This window comes from Carassius auratus, chromosome 38 (genome assembly GCF_003368295.1).
Source record: "Carassius auratus strain Wakin chromosome 38, ASM336829v1, whole genome shotgun sequence".
Taxonomy (NCBI): domain Eukaryota; kingdom Metazoa; phylum Chordata; class Actinopteri; order Cypriniformes; family Cyprinidae; genus Carassius; species Carassius auratus.
In genome coordinates, this window is record NC_039280.1 from 2,138,727 (window position 1) to 2,163,078 (window position 24,352).

At 34.9% G+C, this 24,352-nt stretch overlaps 1 protein-coding gene across 1 annotated transcript in view; it reads left to right on the forward strand.

The window, feature by feature from the left end:
• Window positions 1-1,068: 1,068 nt before the first annotated feature.
• Window positions 1,069-24,352, forward strand: part of kcnk12 (potassium channel, subfamily K, member 12) — a 31,118-nt gene continuing 7,834 nt past the window's right edge. Inside the window, exon 1 of the mRNA XM_026224920.1 lies at window positions 1,069-1,647. Within this exon, the coding sequence (XP_026080705.1) occupies window positions 1,308-1,647 (340 nt within the window). The 5' untranslated portion in view covers window positions 1,069-1,307. The remainder of the gene's footprint in view (window positions 1,648-24,352) is intronic.

Consider the following 24,352-nt stretch of genomic DNA (forward strand, 5'->3'; position numbering starts at 1 on the left):
GTGCTCTTCGATTCAACATCTTTGCAGTTCCCTGCGAAAAGACCAACAAATGTACGCCGCAAAACAAGGGTGAAATGACACACATCGCTTGAATTATAGGATCTGGGTGGAAAAGAGGGTTTAAAGACAACACGAAGTAGAAAAAAAACTAACCTAAGTGTCAAAAAAACGTGTAAAATATTCAATATTTTCTAGATATAGCAAGGAGAAAATGGGACGTAAACCTGACAGTCAAAAAAAGAAAGTATTTTATTTTTATTAATTTATTTTTCTAAAGAAATCTAACTTTGATAAACGATCAGTAAGGTAAAGATATACCCTAAAGCATTGAAGATGTTCGCCGTATTTCTGTAATGTAAATCAGAGTATTTACTCTAGTGCGAACAGATTTGATCTGAAAAAAGATCAGCCTCATTAGGACTGCGGGCATCAAACATCCCACAGCGGATAGACTGGAGATCTGCCTCACAAAAAAAAAGTGCAAAATCTCCCTCATATGGTCGCTAAATGTCTTTATTTGCATTTAGCCCGCTGTGTCTATCACTGAAGCATATATTAATGTGAGATTTGGCGCAGCGACCCAAAGGATGCTTCACCCGCAACATGGAAAAGCAGGAGGACACACTACTGCATCCCTGCAATAAAACACAACCAGGAGTCTTGGAAATTCAAAAGGATTTTGGCTTGCAACTGTACACTTTAGACGTGGATTTGTATGGATGAACAATCAATGGGATGGAGACGGAAATGGACGGATAACTACTTTATTGAGCACCAAGGGTTAGTCCAGTATTTAACTAACTAAATCTACTAATGCGGATCCACAAGTGGCGTTTTAAAGGACATTTGCTTTAAAGAATGCATCATTTGGGCAGGTTGATATTAACAAGTAAAATGCATTGTTGATATTAACACCTGCAATTTTCGTATGCAGTAAAAAGTAAAAAGTAGAAATTTATTGAAGTCCTAAATTAGTTCCATTTCTTATTCCAAAACGTATCTTGCCTGTTTGATACAAAAGCTCTCGTATCGTTAACGTGCAATAGGATCCAAGAAGATCGGAGTGTCCTGAAGCAGCAGCTCTAAAGGATCCGTGCCTTTGGTAATGAGAAATGGATAAAATAAGCTGGTAAGTGTCTTAAATTAAGTCTGTCTCCTATTAAAAACTTCTCTGCCGTGCTTGATGCATATTATCCCATTGTTAACATGATCTCAGGAGGTCTTGGATTGTCCTGAAGGCGCAGCTCTAGAGGGTCCATGTCATTGCATTGGTCGCTGTCCACTGCGCCCGTGGTGCTGAAATCTGGATGATGCCGGCGCAGCGACTGCAGGGCTGCCGCTCCCTTCACATTAACGAAGACAATGGGCGCTTTCTGCTGCTCGCTGTGCTCATCATCGTGTACCTGCTGTGTGGCGCTGCGGTGTTTTCCGCCATCGAGAGGCCGTCTGAGATGCGAGCACACCGGCGCTGGAACCGGACCCTCCTGAACTTTAGCGATACGTTCAATATCAGCTTGCAGGATCTGGGCGCCTTGCTGAAAGAGTACGAGGCTGCGATTGCTGCTGGAGTTCGGGTCGATGCTCTTCGACCCAGATGGGATTTTACAGGAGCCTTTTATTTTGTTGGGACAGTGGTGTCTACTATAGGTAAGTTACCAAATGCTTGATTTTCTCATATAGGCACGATTACTTTTGATAATTAATATTCTTGGGCTTCTGGAATAGGATTACAGTGCTTTTCTTGAAAGAGAGTTCACTGAAAATTAAAATTTTTGCTCATGTTTGATTACAGTCATTAATGTCTTATTAACTTAATATGCTCTCAAAACTTTCTGTTCTCGTAACATTAGTAGAAAGTTGGTCTTTAATTATGTTCTCAAAACACAGCAATACATACACACATATATATATATATATATATATATATATATATATATATATATATATATATAACTTTTTTGTTGCTACTTGTTTAGAATATTAAAAACGAATATTCTCAGTGTTTGCAAAATGGTTAAATGGAATCTTTCATTAACAATTTTTTTTTTCATTTAAAATACTAGAGGTTTTGAAGGTTCAGAGAGCATTCAGAAATAACGTTTTCTTAACCTAATTGGAACGTTAGCCAAATGTAGGAATATATTTTTAGCTGGTGATGGCTGTGTTTGTTCAACCTATTGCAAAAGTACAATGGAGACAAGGGATATTGAGACTGTTAGTTGCTGAAAATCTCTATTATAGATATCAAATCTCATTTGTGCTTGCACATGTTCAAACTTCTTGTGGCACAATCAGCTATTATATGTCAACCTGACAGTCTTAATGGACAGAATTGGAATATGCAATGATGCATATATAAATTCTATGTGAGAACTGTGGCAGATGGTAATATTTACAATATGATTTTCAGTCTTTAACTCATTCAAAGCTATTGTGACTTTAGAAGACTTGGAATGTAGGACACAATTATATGAACTACTTTTATGGTCCTTTTGTTTTTCCTTCAAACCTGGCATTATAAATCACTGTCCACTTTCATTGTATGGAAAAAACATGTGAGAACAATTGGTTTTGTGTTATTTTTAGGCTTAAGTATTTCTTTGAGAGCTGCAGTTTTGAGTGCAATGCACTCAAATTTAACTGATTTACTATGTTTAATAGCCTGCATATAAAAGGTTTTCCCAAAGATCGATTTAAAATGCAGACTGTATCTATTTCTGTGTGTGATATTATAGGTTTGTCTTGTCCTGTTTGCCTTTGTAACACTGTATACCCAAAATAGAACTACAGGGCTCATAAATGCAAAGTAGTACAGCAGCAATTCAAGTGTCAGCAACAGCCTCTGGCTCCTTGCTTGACCCCGTGACCTTTCATGGAAACTCACGACGGTACTTTTGCCTTGTCGAGACAACATTTCCTTACTCTCTGCGGAGACTTCCCTTTCCATTGGCATTTCCCCAGCATAAGTACTCTGAAGACCAATAAACACCCTCTAGTGTTGGGGTCTCATGGGTACCAGGCTGAGGCTAAGCCAAGCCAATTCTCTGCATTCAGGACCAAGCCTCAGGCTTGCAGTTTGCTGTGGGACTCATGTCCCAAAAACCAAATGTGCTGATGCCCACATGTCCTGGATAACATTTACCCTGTTATAGGTCACTAAAGTGCAAGTGTCCCTCTGAGGCCGCCCTCTGGTTATTGTGTGTATTTGCTTCCTATGGACCTTGGCTCCTGCACTTTCCATCTGCAGTGAATAATCAATAGCTGTGCACTTTGTAGTTCTGAGTAATGTATTCAGCAGTACTGTCACTGAAGCGGCTTCACACAACCGCGCATGTTCTATGGATAGCCAGTGACCACCTTCGCAAATGAAAAATAGGATGTATACTGACGCGAGGCCATTCTCTGTCGAGTTTAAATGCTATTCTCCTTCACTCGCTCAAAAGCTTCAGGATTGGGTGTAGAGATGTGTGCACACAATTAATTCCTATTCAGAGAAAGTTTCTGAATGCTGGGTTGCAAAGATTGTGATGTTCTCTGCTTTATTTGCAAAAAGCACATAAAATTAAGTCTCAACTTCAGATATAATTTACTGATCATTTCATGCATATTGTACACTATATATATATATATGTGTGTGTGTGCGTGTGTGTGTGTGTGTGTGACTGTCAATATATATTTACACACTGTATATATTTTATTTGTTAGTTTTTTATTTTAGTACTTCAATTTAAACTGAAATATATATATATTTTTTTTTATATTATTTTTTATATTTTTAGTTATTTTTAATATTTCAAGTAATGAACTTTTTCATGGATTTAATTAATGATAATGTTAACTAAAATGTTAATAAAATAAGTACCTTTGTTGTGTGCCATGCAGTGATATTTTAGTATTTATATATATATTTTTTTCTATTTTAACATTTCATTAAAAATTTAGTAACTTTTTTTTTTTGTTTTTGCCATATAGTATATATATAGTTTAATTGGAAAAAATCTTTATTATAACTACTATTTCAGATAAACTCATCTCTAAATGTCATGTGAAGCTAAACGAATGTGTTCGATTTACATGCTCGCAGTCAATACCCTGTCTCTGCAGGGACTACTAGAGAGAGTACAGTCTAGCAAGTACAATCCTGCTTTATATAGCTGCTAAGCTTATATTAATGTGTGTTTTGTGCATTGTACTTCCATCTCAGTCTCCATCTTCCTTTCATCTCACTGTGAAGTCTCTATATACCTCCTACCTCCGGAAGAGCTTCAAAGCCAGTGAATGTGAGGTGCTCAGGCTTTGTCATGATGGGGGTTTTCTAGAGACGACACAGGCACTTCCTCTTCATCTTAGTGAAACCCCCTGCCATTTCACACACAATCTCACTCAGACATTATTATGGGGGAAAGCTGATTCCCAGTCAATCAGTTATGTCTGAAACAATAATGATAAACAGAATTTGAAATTAATGATTAATAATTCTGTTTGCTGGTAAGCTTTCTCAGGACCAAATATTGCACATACTGTATAGATGAATTTCATGCAGTGGAAAGGATTCATACAGTATATAGAATATATTAAAAAATATTTTTTTACAATTAGTAAAACAATTAGAGTGTCTTCAGATAAGTTTATTAGCCAAGGTTGAAAATATTTTCTTACAACATTTAAAGGAATCTAATAAATGCATTATGCTTTATATGTACCGCCATTCAAAAGTTTTAGATCTTGTAAGATTTTATTTCACTTTTAAGAACTACATTTGTTTGCTGTAAAATACAGTAATGTTCTGAAATATTATTAAATTGTTTGAATTTGAATATATTTCAAAATTTAATTTATTATTATTACATGTAATTTAGTAATTTATTACTGCGATACAAAGCTAAATTGTCAGCATCATTAGTCCAGTGTCAAATTATCCTTCAGAAATAATTTTAATATGTTGATTTGAAACATTTCTCATCATTATCATTGTCTTGCTGCTTCATATTCTTCTGGAAACCATGATGCATTTTTTTTATCAGGATTCTTTGTTGAATTTAATTAAAATATAAAACTTTTATGGCATTATAAATATCTTTACTGCCACTTTTAAACCAAATCAATGCATCCTTGCTGAATAAAAGTATACATTTGCTATAAAAACTGTTAAATGGCACATATGAAACCACTAGGCAGACTTTAAAAGTAGCTGAGGCAGTATAAATGTACTTAACATGAGACACATTGTGCCCAAATGTAGATAACATTGGTGCACCACAAAAGAAAACTAAATGCAAATGGTGCTTGCCTTATCACAAATGACAGCAGCCAAATTTAAGATGCATCATTTAAATTAGACAGAATAACAAAACCGAATAAAGCACTCTGTCTGACAATTTCTGATTGTCTGTTAGCAGAAGTATTTGAGTTTTTCTAGTCATGCTGGATCTGAACAGCAGCGCGGCTTCAGCTCAGGGTGAGAGGAAACTTTCTGTAAGACAAGCGGTTAGTAACATGCTCTCAGAAAATGTCTGATGCAGAGCTCTAGAGACGTTTCTGGAGGCTACAACCATCACTCATCACCCACATCAGCAAGACAGGAGAGCTTTATTAGTGGCCAGATGCTAACAACTGAGAATCCTGAGTAACGCATGAACAGGTCTATAATAGAAACATTTGATGAATTACCAACTTTACGTAGCTGTTTATGTTAACCTTTTATTTCATTTATTTCATTAAAGGGGTTGTATGATGATGCTAATAAGAACATTATGTTGTGTATTTGGTGTAATGAAATGAGTTTATGTGGTTTAAGGTAAAAAAAAAAACATTATTTTCCACATACTGTACATTGTTGTTTCTTTTCATTGACCCTTCTTTCTGAAACGCATCAATTTTTACAAAGCTCATCATTCTGAAAATTGAGGTGTGCTCTTATTGGCCAGCTATATAGTGCATTGTGATTGGCTAAATGCCTCAAGCGTTTGACGAAAATGTTATGCCCCTTACCATATTGTGATGCTGTGTGACCCGGAGCGCCGAGACAAAAACATTAAAACCCATTATAAATGAGGCATTTGTTGCATCCAGTGCATGGGGAACATAATTACGGATTATAATGACAATACCAGCGGTTCTCATTTCCAGTCCTCGCGCTCCACACCTCGGCATATTTTGCACGTCTCTCTTTGATAACACACCTGATTCAGATGACCAGCTCTGTGCATGAACTGTGTTCCCATTGACATGATCCCTACACAGTGCTCCCGACTCTCTGAGCAGGGGAAATCTGTTGAAGTTTACTGCACTTTGGTACATTTAGTCATGGATTTGCGCTGCGCAATGTCTTCACAAACGGACAAGTGTGACATCATATACCTCTGTAAATAAATACAATTTTAATTCACGTCTTGCACACTTAAGTACACTTTGAATGGAACATAAACGTTCACCTCGAACTGGAATCATGGTGGAATATCATGTGATGTCCACTTCGCAGGGCACTTACGTTCAAATCAAACAAACGTTTGAAGCGATGAGAGAAATATTCAAAATGTGCAGAGCAGGGTTGCCAGGTTTTCACAACAAAAGCTACCTAATTGCTACTCAAAACTAGCCCAATCATGTTTCGAGGTGGATCCCCGTTAAAAATTACATTCCGGTGAGGTAAAATAAACATTTTTAAAGGGGTTCCCCTGGTAAAATTATAATTTTATGGGCTAAATATCACATTATTGGGGTCGCTTAAACCAGCGGACATGCAAACAAAAGGCTGATTTATACTTCTGCGTCAAAACTACATAGTACATGGAGATCTGTTCTTTGATATTTATTTGCCATTGTCATAGCTGATGCTTCTCTTTTTTTTCCTGTAGCCTGTGGATAACACAAACATGTCCGTGGACACTGCAGAATAGTGGTTTGCATGTGTACTGCACTTTGAAACGGACACAGAAGTATAAATGAAAACTTACATCCTATGGCGTATGTCCGATGCAGAGAGGATAAATCAGCCTTTATATTGTTTTTGTACACGTTGTGTTGCATCGCGCCATGTAAACATAAAACCATGTCTGCATTTGTGATCGGAGAAACGACAAACAAGCTCTGCTATTTTACAGATCTTCTTTATGCACCAAGAGCTTGTAACTCTCCAAAGAGAAAAAAACATTTGAAATCGCAGCTTTCATAGCTTTATGGAGAACAGGATAATTACAGATAATGTGTATTCTAGGACAGGGGTTTTATATGATCATGGACCCCCAAATATGATCATCCTTGTGCATGAAACCCCCATCCTGAAATTTTATAAACCTTGCCAACATTTTGAACCATTTTATTTAATGACAAATATATATTTTTTTAACTATGCATTAAATATTTTGGAAAATATTTCAATTATATTACATTACATTATTGCATTTTTTTGTACTGTTAGATGTACAGTATTTTGTAATTATTTGTTTATTTAAAGTAAATGGATATTGCAATCGACTTTTCTTCCCTGATGTGATAAATTACTAGAATTTGCTTCTCAAATGAGAAAAAAATGTAGGACATGACTCTATTTCGTTCATCAGGAATTGATTGGATTGCTTTGTTAATTGCTGCAATATCATGTGATTGACAAGTTGTTGGACAGGAAGGATTATTGTCCAATCTTTGCACAAATGCATACTTCAGTTTTTTTTTTCAGATTACATGGTTAGGTTACATGAGTAATAATAATAATAATAATAATAATTACTAATAATAATATATATAATGTGTGCGTGTGTGTGCGTGTGTTTGTGTCAGTGTTTTTCTATAAACTTTTCTCTGGCACTCCCTTGTGCAGATTGAAACCACACATCTGTAAGATGTTTACTGTGTGTCATTTTAAGAATAGCATGACAATTAAAGACTTAAAAGTCATGTTTCATAAAAGAATAAAATTTGTCTCAGATGTTTCTCCTGAAATTCTTCATGAGAAACAAAACTAGACACAGCTGAGTCAAATGATTTGCATTGTTGTTGTTTATAGCACAGTTCTGTATTTAATAATGTTGTAGAATAGATGGCTGTCTGAATGATGAATCATCATTGGGACTGCAGTGTGCAGTGTATACTTGTGCCAGTCTTGGCTTTGCTGTCTTCTGGAGGAGAACTGTATTGCTCAGAAAACATAATTATACATACCAACTTCATCACTTGTTATCATAAAAGTAAAAGAATAGAGCTATAAAATCAATCAATGTATATAGCAGTTCATATCATGGTCTTGGAAGACTTGTATAATAAATATTGAATTCATTTTGAGATTTCTGATATTTGATTGCAGATTTTGTTGAATGAGTAATGTTTGAGATCTAGGAGAAACACGAGAGTATTTTTCTCAGTAGAAACATCGCAGCCTGCACTTTTGCTGAAGTTTTTCACTTAATCTTAATGTCATGTGGGAGCAATGGAGATATTAAGCAAGATCCCAATTATGATTTTTATTCACAATTGGAACAAAAGGGACATTTTTGGCCTGATTTAGAATCGGCATCAGTGTTGAACTCTTGAAACATTTTCTCAGACTCTAACAGTAGTTCAGTAATGTAGGCAAAAGATGAAAACGAGTTGATAAAGCAGTTTTAAACGAGTCTAGATCTGACCATCTCCTCTTTTTGACCTGTGTTGTGACGGAGGGGATCTGTTGGGTTTGTCTGGAGGACGCTGATAGAACAGAAGTGCATACAGTAGTTGTGCGAGCTCAGCCTATTACACGCCTGTCTGGACAGAAAGTGATTTCTAGAGACTCTCGGGAGAGATGAGCTCTGAATCCACCGCCGGAGACTCCACAAGCAGAGGCGTGTTCCACATTCTCACAGTTTCTTCTTCCTCTGTGTTATTTGAGTGTTTAGCATTGCTGTCATCCAGACTTTTCTCTGTGTTGTTGCCCTGCAAAAATACAACAGTTATAATAAGTTGGGTTTTTGTACTTCACAATTCCCAGCGTTAATATAGTGGGCATTTATCTTTTTTTGTGTGTGTTCAATAGAAACAGACTCTCACTCCAAAAATGGAAGATTTATGCAGTTTAATTGCATATGAAATATCCAACCATTTGGATTACACAGTTTTAACAAACTAATAAACTTAATGTGATGCATATTTGTCAGTCATACTTAAATTAGTCGGCTAAAGATTTAAAGATTCCTGTATTATTACTAATAAACTGAATGTGTTTTAAAAACAATAAGCAGGTTTACTGTATAAATTATTAAAATATTCACAATAAACAGATATATACTTATTCTAAGCAGTTTGAATGTTATTTTTATATTAGTATAATATTAAATATAATTAACATTTATTAAAATATATAAATTTGTTATCAAATATGCATCACATTAAGTTTAGTACATTGGTGGAACAAGCAATATTCAAATAGCTAAAGATTTTAAACATTTTTACACAATAAATGTACTGTATAAACCTGGTTTATGTATATTTAAAAATGTATTTTATTAGCACTGTTACAGAAATCTGGCCTGTTTCAGTTATATATATGCATCACATTAAATGTATTTCTTTTTGTTAAAACTGTGCAATCCAAATGGATGGAAATTGTACATGCAATTCAAGTTCATAAATCTTAAATTTAGGCCCAAATGTTTTGTTATGATGACTGTATGTTTTATTTATTTGTAATTTTTTGGGTGAGATGTCGAATAGACAGTAGTGTGAGTAAACCTCAGGGATTCCCGTTGCAGCACTCGTCTTTCTCTCATCGCTCTCTTCTGTGTCGTAGTAATCAGTGCAGTTTGCTCCGGTTACTCCACAGTGAGCCACGCGTTTGATTGGATCATGCATCATTGTCTCCTCGGTGATATTCTCTTCCTCCTCAGACTCATCTATCAGTATAACTTGCTCGGCTAATGCAGAGGAATGGTTTCCCTCTCTTCCCCATCCCTCTTTTCTCGCTCTCACTCCTTTAATTTCATTGTGTTCCATCACACACTGTTTGCACTGACGGACTTGACTTGTGAAAAACACTTCATATTGCAGGTTAGGAAATTATGATACATTGATTAGCCATCGTTATGCATTAAACATCATCTGGGTCAATGAAATGCAGTGTTTCATTCAGAAGGGCCAATGTTGTTACCAAGCTATCAGATTCACAGCGGCTGTTTTGATAATGGGATAGTAGTGTACTGCGTACTGTATTCATTTTATTGTGCAATTTGGAAGTAAGCTTTTTTTGTGTGAATGCACAATGTTTCTGTTTCATTAGCAATGACATAGAACTGAAAGTATAACAAAATGCAATGATAAACCTATTTGCACTACAAACCAGTGTGCTTTAGATTACCACAATGAATTAAAATAATATGATAATAAATATTGCTAGCTAGAAGTGAATGAAAGTGGAAGCCTCACTTATTCAAGTTACAAATGGCCAAACCTTCTCTTACGTCAAAAATAAGGTGAATAAAGTGCACATGAAGAACATGTCTGTGTTGTGTTTCATCCCAAACTCAAAAAGAAGATATAATTCATTTTTGCATGAAGAAAATTAAGCCCAATCACCCCAACAATTCTAATTAATGTTATGCATAGAAAAAAACATGATCTGATTTTTTTGAATATCATTGTTTAACAGTACTGAGAATCTAATGAGAATCATCTGAGAATAATGCAGGCACAGAAAAACTAATTTAAAATATGTTTCTACATGTATTATAATAATACAAGTTTGGGGAAATGGGCCTAATTTTAATTTTTAACAAGTAATGTCACATTTCAAAATCATATTCTGTCATATATGCATCATTCTCTTTTATGCATAATATTTATCATTCTAATAATGATTTCTCATTTTGCGATGTGATCATGTTTAAAGAGATTCACTCATATGTGAAACTGCAAGAAATACACGGTGATAAGACTTTTAACCTGTTAAATGTCACCCCGTCCCGTATACGGGACGCCTACGTTGACTATACTATATTACAATCAAATCTAATCTAATCTTGACAAACTATATATCGTTGGAAAGGTCTAAGACTCCCAAATATATAGTTTACCAATATTTTTTGTTAAAAATGATGTAGGAAAAGTAATAGATGAATTTATGACAAGAGTGCACCCTCAGAAATCTACATTACAAAAGGAGCTTTGACCTTTGTTTAAAAAAAAGACTTCCTCGTTGCCTTTTTCTCTATAACTTTTTAGAAATCATCAGAAGTTATATATCACTTGAAAACATAAAATCTCAAAATTCATCATTCAAAACCCATTTTAAAATCAGACATTGCATTACCATGTAAATGGTACATCAAAATCATGTTACAAAATGTTTTCAGTCATGAATTATAAAAATGTAGGTTTGTATCATGCACATTCATCTCTATCTTCAAAAACGTGAGTGACAGTTAACAGGTTAAAACAGTATTTTGCTACATTTGTTCTTGATTTGTTCTCTGACTGTTTTGCCATTTTTTTCCAATTTTGCATAAAATCATGTGCTGAAAGAAACCATATGCTTCAGGAGCTTCAGTTGAATTTTCTTGGCTCCACTGGGTATTTTTGAATGGATTTTTGGTCTAAAATAAGGTCTGTTTCCTGTTTTATGTACAGCATAAAATACATCAGCAATACAAGTAGCTAAATAGGACTACAGAGGTTCTGGGTGACATTAAACCTCATTATGCTAAAAACAGGTAACCTCATCTACTTACAGACTCATTGTTTTCATAATTGCGCTTTTGCAAACTACTTGAACTTAAACTTTCCAATATCAGGATTCAAATATCATCCAGGTACTCCATAATGGGAATATTGTGCATAATAAACATGCTGCAAAAATAGTAAGAGTAGGATGATAGCATGGTATTATGAGACTCCTGATAGACATTTATAGCTATGTTTATCATCTGATTTCCTGGAGCAGAGAGCAGCACCTTGTCCCTCATTGCGTTTTCGGTGTCTCACTCTCTCCCTCTCTATCTCTCCCTCTCTCTCCCTCTCTCTCTGATCTCTTGGGTCGCTCAGTAAAAACAGAGGGCTGGAAAATGTCAAAGTTAAAAATGGAAGAGGGCGTGTAGCCACATTGAAGGTGTGTGTGCTGTTCTCACCAGTGTTTACTCAAGCACCAATACTGAATCAGACGGGACCAGACAGAATGTGATTAAAGAGGGGACAAAGGTTGCAGTTTTTAAAAATCTTTTCAGCATTATTATTATTATTATTATTATTTATTTATTTATTTTTAGGTCCATTCTGGTTGGGTGGATCTTGTGCCTAGGTCATATATTAACCGCCCCCAAAATAAATAAATAAATAAAAAGGACTGAATGATTATCAAGATTTGTATTAATTATTTGTAATATTATTTGTGACATTGTGACATCATTTTCTTGGCAATTACAATAATATAGATAATCATTTAACCTTTTTATTATGAATAAACTACATGGGCATTCTTATCATGCTATTTTCTGGAAATACTGAAGATACTCTCAGACAGCACACCAAATACGCATAACCTTTACTCTGTTTATTATATGTAAGTGTGAACTTGTGAACCGTATTTTAGGCATTCTGAACACAATACAAACACCGTAAGTTTAGATCATGAGACTGTTATGGTTTTCATCTTGTTTTACATTCATTTACATTAATGTTTGTAAAATTGATTGGAATTGAATTGACCTTTTAAAGCGGTCTACCATGTAGACTTAAAAATCAACGTTCTTTATTGGCAACAATGTTTTTTTTTTACAAATTGTTTAATTTTAAAATTAAAGAAACTTTCCATTCCACAAAAGGTTGTTGATAGTGGAAAAAGTTTATTCTATGCACTTCATTCCGAAAAGCGAATGTTTATTTACAAAAAGCCCACTTTGGAACACTTATTTGCCAAAAGACAAAATACATTTTTGGAAAATTTATTTGTGAGGTGATCTTTTTTGGAATGCTTATTAGTGTAAAGCACTTTTTGGAATCTTCACTTTCAAAAATATATATACTTATAGTTTTTGGAATGTTTGTTTGTGAAACATTCCTTTTGGAACACTTATTTAAGAAAATGACTTTTTTGGAACATTTAATTGTGAAGCGAACTTTTTTGAAATTCTTATTTGAAAAAAAAGCCTTTTTTTTGAAGCTTTATATTTTGTAAAGCCCCTTTTGGAACATTTTGGAATGTTAGTTTGTCAAAATACTTTTTTTTTATGTTTATTTATAAAAAAAGAGTCATTTTTGGAACATTTAATTGCAAAAAGCCTTTTTAATGTTTATCTTAAGGTGTTTTTTTTTTTTTTGTAAAGTTCAATTTCAAAAAGCCCTTTTTGGATTGTTTATTTATAATAGTGTAGCAAGATTGACTTTTATTTTGTGCAGAAATATCCCATTACAATGGCTGTGAAAATAAGTATAGGGATTAATATGTGACTTTAAATAAGAGGATTTTACATGGCACAGTGGCCAAGATTGATTGTAAAACAGTTGTTTTTGCATATTTTATCCTGTAAATGATTTATAAAAGAGGAACTGACAGCTGGTCATTGGTGAATTTAAGATTAACTGGATTTTTACATTTTTAAGTAAATGTGATTGGTTTCCCTTTTCAAAACCTGCCACAACAATGCTGAGATGTTTTGGGTGGTTGCAATGCAGATGCTTAGTCGGTTTTTAGTTTTTTAGGCATTAATATGTGGTTGCTAGTGTGTGCCGGCTGTTGCTAGATTGTTGTTGCAAATATTGCTAAAGAGTAGCACTACAAAACATGTATTCTTTATAGTGATCTTTGCATTTATAGCTACACAGCAGTTGAGACAGACAGATACACCCATGCAATGACAAATCCGTGTCAGGAAAACTGCCTGTCCTATTTGTATATTTATGTCTGGCCTACATCCTCTCTGTCACCCTGCGCTCGCCCTTGATCCATGTACGTGATATGCCCCAGCAAACACACAAAGACTGTAAATAAATCTCAATGCTTAGCGTTTCCATCTGAGGATGGCGTCTGCACAGACGATCAATCACACACAGCACAGCACACACACTCTAGAGCAGAGAGCTATTGTTTTAAGTCAAACCACAGATTTGTTGCTGTCATGGCCTTATCTACAGACCACAATAACCTCATAAATGTCCCTCACCGAATGTACATGCATACTTCTCATGCTCTTTCATTTTAGAAACTGAAGTGAATCACAAATCTCATCAGTATCCAAGATATTGGTTTGATTGGAAAGGTCAGATGCGTTTTTACACTAAACTAATATTCTGAGTGGCAAGCCACCAATCCATCATTAAAAGGACAGTTCACCCAGAACAGTACTTTCTGCCATCATTCATTCACCCTCGTGTCATTCCAAACCGGTTTAACTTTCTTTCATAGAGCACAAAGGTGAAATTCTGAATAATTTATGAGATCAGGACGATCAATGACAGCACAAAGTAAAAAAAGACTGCTGACCTCCAAAAAAGGACAATAAAGCACTATAACAGGAGTTCATATGACTAGATTATAAAGTGCACAAATATGGAATTTTTATATAATTTTGAATAAAGAATGTATTGAACCAATATCACTTTAATTACATGGAATGCGATGAATGCGTGATATGAGGTCAGTGCTATTATGAATGAAAGATTCTTCACTTGTTTACTATTTTACTTTTAAAATTTTGAAATATATACTGTATATATACACAGGTGCATAAAAAAAATTGAATATCATGAAAAAGGTAATTTTTGGGGTTTTCAAACGTTTTTGTTTATTTTTATTTTATTATTTTTGATTATTAGAGCTTACAGCTGATGAAATTCAAAGATATTAGAATATTTACATTTGAGTTTCATTAATGACCATCCCTACAGTATAATTTCTGGATATCTCTTGTTCTTTGAAACCACAATAACTTGGCGATGGTCCAGAATAGTGGTTGACCGATATTTCGCCAAGGCCAATTTATCGACCGATATTTGGTATTTTCAAATATCGTCATCAGCTGATAAGTTTTGCTGTTTGGCCGATACGTTCGAGGCGGGACTTTTATTTTGAAGACACTGATAACAGCAGCGCCTGAGCACACATTGCTCACGTTCTCCGTCGTCATTAACAGTTCTGTCTAATACAGATTGAAGAAGTCTGTCTAATAATCAGATTGAGCTATTAAACAAAGGGATTAAAATGCATAAAAAGTATTATAATGATTGCTTTTATATTATTAGTAATAGAAAGGCAAATATTATAATACTTTGTCTATACAGTCAGCATTCAGCAAATATGCCTTTATATAATTTAAACAAATCTTTTAATGGCTAATGAATATAAAATTTCACAAACTTTGCAAACCAAGTTGAATCCAGTTGTGAGATCTTGTGAAGTGTGCATGTGAATCCTGCATGATTGTGAGTTCTCGCATGACTTTCGGTGCGAATTGAATGCTTTAAACATTAAATTTGTGATTTCAAATTTTTCTGCACTTTATGCATTTGCATTCTGCCATATTCATGTCATTTTCACAATGTGCTGTAAAAAATATGATTTCATGCTACTTCATGATATTCAATTTTTTTTATATGCACCTGTGTGTGTGTATATATATATATATATAAATTACTTTACTAGATGTTTAAAAAATTTAATACTGTTTTTACATTATATGATTTTATATTACTAAGTAAATATATTGACTTTCATATTTAGTTTCACATTTATATTATATATATATATATATATATATATATATATATATATAAAACATTATTTTTTTGTTTTGTTTTACAGAACCCCTAAAGGGATATGTGTTCACTCTCAAAATATTTGTGAAGACATTTTTCAATGCTTTTGAGAGGAAATTCATAATATTATAATACATTTTTATTAATATTTTTGTAACACCATATGAGGGTTAGTAATTAATTTTTTTTGGGTCAACCATCATTTAATGTGAGAGGCTGCTGCATGAAATATTTCCAGGAAAGCAAGCACTCCTTGTTATGTTTTTGAAGAACTTGGTAACTCACATTTACCTTTTTCATCGGAAGAAACAATTATACTGAGGTCTAGTGCTTTGATTAACCTGTGCGACCTTGCCTTTGTAGTCTGTCATTACTAAAAGTGGTTAAAGCTTTTCTGTGTGTTTGTTCGTGTGTATGTGTTGCTTGTTCTTGCAATATTCACTTAAGTGGATTTTCCTGTTAAAACTGGATCCTTGATTGAATTGGTGGTAAGAGCGCAGTATTGCCGAGCTGCACCTGCCCTCGTTCTTTAATATCGTACAGGGTCACTACTAAAGCGGTCAGGAGCTTTGCAGATCCTGCACTTCTGAGCATTATTGAAACTTTTTACCATCTTTTCATCAAATTTAAAACTGTCAGGAGAGCCAGCCTGAGAACTCTGCAGTGCATCAGCATTATTTCTTCAGATTTTGGACATGGCGTTCCCTCCCATGTGCCGGTGTAAATTTAGATGCCTGTTCTACACACCATCAAAGAGATTTTGTATCTCATCTGTGCAAAGTTAGTCTCAGCTGGCGCACCTACAGACCCGTCACAAATCGCTCACTGACCGTCTGATGTGTATTGCACACAAAACTAGCAAAATATCAAGCTTTAGCTTCACCTCAAGCTTTACCTCACTGCAAAGTAACTTTAAGCAACACAGGTTTTTGTCCAAGGAAATGAAATAGGATCTGTAGGATTTACTTTAGCCTTCATCCATCCCTCGGGTAATTTTGACCGGGAATAATTACATAATTACAAACACATAGAGACACATTATAACATGAATGATTAAGGTAAACAAGGTAAATAAAAAGTTAAATTAAATAGAAATAACCAAAAAAATAACAAAAAACCCTATATAAATATTAAGAAAAAAGATATAAAAATTGATCAATATAAACTTTCTGGAAAAAAAAATTAGTTTAATTTTGGCTCTTTGCGTCATTTTTTTTTCCGCAAAAAATGCGAGGGAAGGATGACAAAGGTTAAACAAAATTGTAAATGCTTGTAAATTTGGCAAATAATTGCAAATAAACAAGTAACACTTTGACACATTCTGAAGTAGAAAAACTGAAATAGTATTTTCTGGTAAAACATGCTCCAGTATTTCATTTACAGCTTTGAAACAGAGTTTAAATGTGCTTATGGGAAAGAGTGAGCTGAAGCTGATGCCATTATTTATTTTTAGATATTTTATTTATTAAAAGAAAAAAAAAAACATTGTCTTGTAAAACATACTCTTTACAATTTTTATTCACAACTTTGGTGTGGGGAAAGGTCACTTTATGTATCTCATCTTGTCTTAGTAGATGGTTCTCGGCCAGGATAAGCTTGAGATGCCTTAAGGACAATTCTGAAAGTCAAATGCACCACCATGACATCAGCTGAAAGGGTCAGTGCTTATCTATAATATGAATTAACTAGTGATGGATAGACACATTTTTCTAAAATGCAAGAATGATATCTCTGTGGTTTTAGCCGTTAGCCTTGACCTTTTCTGGACTCTTCGTTTCTCTGTTTCACTTTCACGTGAACTCGAGCATGTCTCTGTGCTAATTTCTCCAACTCTTCTTCATTTACGGACAGCGTCGTAGATCGAGTGCTCTCCACTTTCGGAGTGTGTCGTGAGTGCTATCAGAGTATGAATCACTGTAATTGGCTCTCGAATGCATGATGTGTTTTGTATGCTGTGCTCATTGAATCATATAACAGATTTTATGCAGATATAAGTTCTTTTGTTCAGCCTTTAGAAAATGCCCCGAGGGACAGGTGTGTTTGCTCTGGGAAAGTGCTGCGCTTCGTGCAGTTTTGCTGAGCCTTTGTTTAAACAGATTTTTGTATATAAAATGCCAGGCAGACAAGAATGGACCGCACACTCACAAAATACAACTGTGCTGTGCACCAGGTTTTTAACAGGCTCTGTATACTTGTAGTGATGAAAAGAGACATGCGGACCCATAATGTCCCGAGTTCGAGGTCCGGCTCACGGACCTTGCCTGACCCTTTTCCCAATAAATGTAATTTATTCCTGTGATGCAAAGCTGAATTTGCTTCCGTGTTCAGTGTATTTGATGCTTACTTTTGTAACAATCACTCAGTCATATATGGTTTACTTTTATCTGTCACCAGACTATCTGAGATGTCGCTATTATAATGCATTGCTATAAGTTGTATCTTGCTTCGGATTTGATTGACAGACTAGCATTCTGACAGTGCAAGCTTCATGCTTTCTAACCATATCTCCACTTTTTTTACCATAATGTTGCAATCATTCTGTTTTGTTGTACATATAAAATAAAAGAAATTTACATCAGTAGTCACATATTCTACCAATGTCTTTATACAGTATGTGTAGATTAATAGATAGAGAGAGTGTATCATATATATGGATGCACACACTGCACAACTCTGTATACGTTATATTGATTTTAATAACTTTAATGTTGGCCTACTTGGATTGTGCATAAAGTACTAGGAATATACAAGTATCGGATTGGGACAGGGTATCGACAGATACTAAATATTCAGTGTCTCGGATCGGGGCACAAAAAACCTGGTCACTAATGGTAGCTATGGTTAAAACAGTAAGTTTTTAAAATAAAGAAGTTTTGTGTGTGTGTGTGTGCCCAAACAGCAACATAGTGTTGGCCCAGATCCGGCCCACATCTGGCCCGCATGAAATTCATGTGGGCCAGACCTGGACCGAAACTGCTTGCTTTCTGGGTGTGTGTGTGTGTGTGTGCGTATGTGTGTGTGGTGTAGTACTCTTTCTGTAGAATGCAGAAAGTGCACCGTTTGATAATTTTCTATATGCATTAAATACATGATTGACCTACCACATTTCCCGAATTGTGCATTGCAAGACAATACAAGACAGTCTGGAGGTTTGTGTCACAAACATAAATCAAGAAAGGGCAATGAGCTGCTTTTGTAGTATGCACTGTGCTTAAAAAGACAAGAACTTTTGCAGCAACATGGTCTTCACAGCTTCACTTCTACAGCTGAGATGAATGCTGTTTCAGCCAGCCGTTCTTTCATGATGTGTAAAAATCTGTCATTAACCTGAGTAATCTTTTCACAGCATACTGCACATACAACTGTAAGTGTCTGTGGCAGACTGTGAAAACAAGTCCAAGTCGATAAGGAAATAAATGCAGAGGGAGAGGCATTGCTGCTCAGTTTTTCGACAATAAATCAATGAAGAAACAGACGGGATGTTGAGCTCTCTTCTGTACTGCTGTGTGTAAAATTAAATACTGACAGACTCTCAAACAAACCTGACTGTGTTCAGTTCTTATAACCACTGACTTTAATAATTCAGCAACAATAAGTATCAGGAAGCAAACAGTGCTGTGTTTGTGCTACTTTGTAATATCATGTTAAGGATTAGTTGTCATTTATTAACCAAAATACCGTAGATGAGTTTGTTTCTTCATCAGATTTGGAGAAATTAAGCATTGCATCAGTGTTTCACCAATGGATGCTCTACAGTGAATGGGTGCCGTCAGAATGAGAGTCTAAACAGCTGATAAAAACATCACAATAATCCACACCACTCAAGTCCATCAGTTACTATCTCTTGAAGCCAAAAGCTGTGTTCCACCAAATCCATCAATATGTTTTTAACTTTAAACCGTTGCTTCAGGCAGTAATATTAGTACATAATTAATATTTGAAAAAATTCATCTGCTTTTGTCATACCAACTATTTGTTTTGGCTTGTAAACGGTGATTGATCTGTGCATATTTCTCTGCTGATTCAGAAAAAACAACCCTTTCACCGCAGAAAGCTATATTATTGAAATAGGGCTCATATTCTAGCCATACGTTTTAATGATGTATTTGTTTCTTACAAACACATAGCTTTTCACATTAAATGATAGACTGGAGTGCTGTGTATTATTATTGTGATGTTTTTATCAGCTGTTTGGAGTGTCATTCTGACGGCACCCATTCACTGTAGAGCATTCATTGGTGAAACACTGATGCAATGCTTCATTTCTCCAAATCTGATGAAGAAACAAACTCATCTACATATTGGATGACCTGAGGGTTAATACATTTTTAGCACTACACATTCGATTCCATGCCATAAATCTTTAGCAGATAAATGTATTTACTTTCACTCTTTTAAATTGCACTGTGAGCTTTGGTTCAAATGCAGTGTGAGCCTAATTTCTAATGCATTCTAGGCATTTCAGTTTGTTCATCTACCGTTGGAACGCTGTGTGACTTCCTCAGTTCAAAAACAGCTTCACTGTACGCTCTCGTCGGGGTGCAGGTGAGCTTTTCCATTCAAACGCTGTGTGAAAGCCCATGTTTGAACACAGTGTGAGCTCTTCCATTCAAACACACTACAAAGAACCATTTAAACAGTTTACAGAAAGAAAATCCAGAAATCCTTTTTATAATGTGTATATACTCATGACTCTTAGTGAGATCTCATGAGGCAAGGCATTCTGATGGAACTTGTAACTTTCTAACTGGGAAATATTTCTACTCACTTTATTATTAAAAAATGATTCAAAAGGATAGTTTATGTCAAGACTTTTTTAGTATTATTAATATCCTATTATAGTAATTTAGCTTATTTTTTTTTAAAATATATAGAATAAATATACTTTCTGTGTATTTTTATATTACTTTAGATTTAAATTTTAAGTTGTAATTTAGTTATATGTCTTAACTTTTTTAAAACTATATATTTTTTTGTAATTTTAGTTACTAAGATAGTTATTTATTATTTCATTATATTATTTTATATTTTAATTTCCGTTTTTGCAGGGTTTTTTTACATGCTTTTGTCATTTTTTTGTTAGCTTTTTTTTTTAATATTTCTATTTAGCTTTATCTATTAGTATTTTTGTACTTCAGTTATATTTTAGTATTAAACAATTATACTTTCAATGTATTATTTTATATAATATTGAATATTAAAATTTCACTTTAAGCTGTCTTTTTTTTTTTCAAATCCTTTTTTTTTCTATTTAGCTTCATTTTTAGTTTAGTTTTGAGTAAATTTGGTACTTCAATTTAAACTTAAACCGAAACACTTTTTGTAATATTTATAGTTTATTTAATCTTCATTTAATGAAGAAAACCATTTTAATAGTTTTAGTTTTAGTTTACAATAAAAAGCCCAATAGTCTCTTTTGGACTTTTGACCTCTAATACTTTATAGAGAAATATAGGGGAAAAAAATGCAACAATGCTTGTGTTGTTTTTAGTTTCTGTTGTATTTACTACACATTTATATGTAGAGTGTCATTTTTAAATCAGTGAGATGTCAGGGTCACTCTAGAAGAGATATTATTTGTGGGAGATAAATAATTATTTGATTGAAAAATGCTTTATGTTTGAGAAGATTTTGCCCCCTTCAGTGAAGTGCACACTACAAGCTTGTCGTTCTTTCATGTTTTCTAACTGTGACAAGGAGCCCCAGATCAGAGCTAACTCACAGCGTGAGCCCGTCAGCGACGCACTAGAAAGACACCATGCAACTGGTTGTAGATGCTGTAATACATTTCAAAATGGTCCGACCGACTCTTAGAAACAAAAGCAACAGCTAATGAAATTTCAACAGAGTGAAAGAGCGCAAGACAAGGATGAAGCACTGAGTAAAACATATGCAGCCCACGTCTCCCTAAGCCCTCTCTCATCCAGACATTTGCTCTCTTTTTCTTATTTTTCCTGTTCTGTGTAAATCAATGCAAAACTAACTGCAAGTCTATGTTGTTTGTTTATGTTCTCAACTCTTGCATTGCTGTGGATGGGATTCTGTTATTCTCTGCTATGATTCATTATTTTCTGGTTATTGCAGTCCATTTACAGGAAGTTGTGAATGAAGAGACAGGCTGAATTCACTGCTCCGAGTTTTGATATCATGGAGTGCATGTGGCAAGTCACCACATCAACTCTGCTGTACAAAATCAATAAATAATAAATATGCTTTCTTGCTCACTCGCAGGGTATTTTCCAGTCTGCTACCACAGCAAATACATTTTCAAAATGAGTGTAAACCAATATTTTGAGATTGTAAAATAAATTCTTATTGCACATCTGCATAAGGGTTTCTAAATGAATGTTTAATTATATGCATTAATACAAAACACCTCAGGTGAATAAAGTAAAATTTTAACAAATATAAATAAACATATTAATAGTAGATTGATTACATTAAGGATTGCATTTCTTTCTGAAATGTTATGTTTAAAAATGAAAATAAGTCATCTGTTTAATTATAGCTTTTTTAAAACGAATATGAATACATTTCCAGAAGAGAAATCTGAAAATTGGTTTAAAATGATCACTTTATTTAGTTGACATATTAAGGTTAAATGTTTTTTGCTAAAATGATTTTGGAGTTTTCTCAGAAAATACTGTCAATAACCAGAAAAAAAAAAGGATTTTGAAAAAATACCCTTAGAAAGAGCTACTGCTTTACTGCATTTAAACTTCCAAACTTACTCAAATAATTCACGAACCAGCTCCGAACTCCTGAACTGACTCAAATGAATCACGCTCCGAACTCCCGAACTGATTCAAATAATTCGCGATCCCCAAACTGACTCAAATGATTTGCGAACCCGCTTTGAACTCCCGAACTGACTCAAATGATTCGTGAACCCGCTACGAACTCCCGAACTGATTCAAATGATTCGCGTTCCCCAAACTGACTAAAATGATTTGCGAATCCGCTTTGAACTCCCGAACTGACTCAAATGATTCGCGATCCCCAAACTGACTCAAATGATTCGCGAAACCCGTTTTGAAATCCCGAACTGACTCAAATGATTCTCGAACCCGCTTGAACTCCCGAACTGACTCAAATGATTCGCAAACCCGCTACAAACTCCCGAACTGATTCAAATGATTCACGAACCGTATACGAACTCTCGAATTGATTCAAATGATCCGCGAAGCAGCTCCGAACTCCCAAACTGACTCAAATGATTCGCGAACCCGCACCGAACTCCCGAACTGACTCAAATGATTCATACTACGATCTAGGAAGAATTAGAAAGGGTGCATTGTGAAGGACGCTCTGAAAAGCGGCAGTGAAGGCAAAGGATTAAAACCTCTATTAAAACAGATGTCCAAATGAACGTTCCGTTATGCTAAAAGCACGTTCTGGGCGCACTGAGGTGGTGGTACGCTCAAGAGCTATATTTGGAAGTGGCGGTACTGAGTACCGGTGCGTACCGGCCCAATTAAAGCACTGAACAAAATATTCTATAAAATCAGGCAAATTATGCATGTACGAGCCCCCATTTTTTAAAAACCTTCAGAATATAGACAGGAATAAATCTACAAAGTTTGTTGTGTGCAAGTGCTGCTGAAGCCATGAGAAAAAAAAAAACTTGTTTTGCAAAAACAGCCTTTAAAAATATGCATTATGATTAAAAGTGCACACTTGACTGTATATTTTGCATGTTTCCTTCCCATTAGTCTGAAAAAAAAAAAGAACAGAAAAGTCAATTAGTCCAAAATCTTAAAATTGACCAGTGAATGACAAACGTTTTTGCCTGTAGTGTCTTGCCTTCAGTTTATATTTAAATGTAGTTTTTTTTGAGGTGACTTGAAATTTTGAAGACTGGTTTTGCATGGGGAAATACTGTACACTAGTTTTAGCATAAATCTAGTTAATCTTGTCTATTTGAGGGCACCTTTATGTTAGGGTTTAAAGTTTGTTACTTTTGTTCTTTATGCAACCTGAAACACAGGTTTCTCTTCAATGCCAGAACAAACTGGTGTGCATCACATGCTTGTGTAAGCAATCAGGCACATGAGGTGTAACAAGGCGAGTGATGGGCAGATGGTAGTGTAGTGTAGGGAAGGCGCCAGATACTTCTTACTCAGCCCTGAACCCGATCTCCGCAGACCCCCTGCACTCCAGCCAGTGACTAATGATTTCCTCTTCGTCACAGGAGAATAAAAACACCATCCCTCCTCATCATCTCTGTATTTTCTGTATCTGGCCTGCGATCCCTGAAGACTGCAGGACAACTGAACTGGCCTCTGTCCAGGGCAGGGAAATGGCAGATTGGTGAAATTAGGACACTTGCTGTCAACGTGAACAATTATGTTTTTATGTGCTTGCAGGGTTTGAAAGGTGCTAAATAGCTAGACTGTGCTGGCATATTGAGATGCAAAGATTGCTGTGTGCTGCACTGAGTTTGGAAACGAGCTGAAACCATCTGTCGCAGTAAAGCGCTCATATGCTATTCATTTCTTAAGAACACACTACTCTTACTGCATGACATTCAAGCACAAAAACTGTAAAATGCTGTAGGCCAGGCAACATGACGCTTACCACATTTTTTGTAGTATAAGTTTAATCATCTGAATCATGCTATGACTTATATTCCAAAGAAATT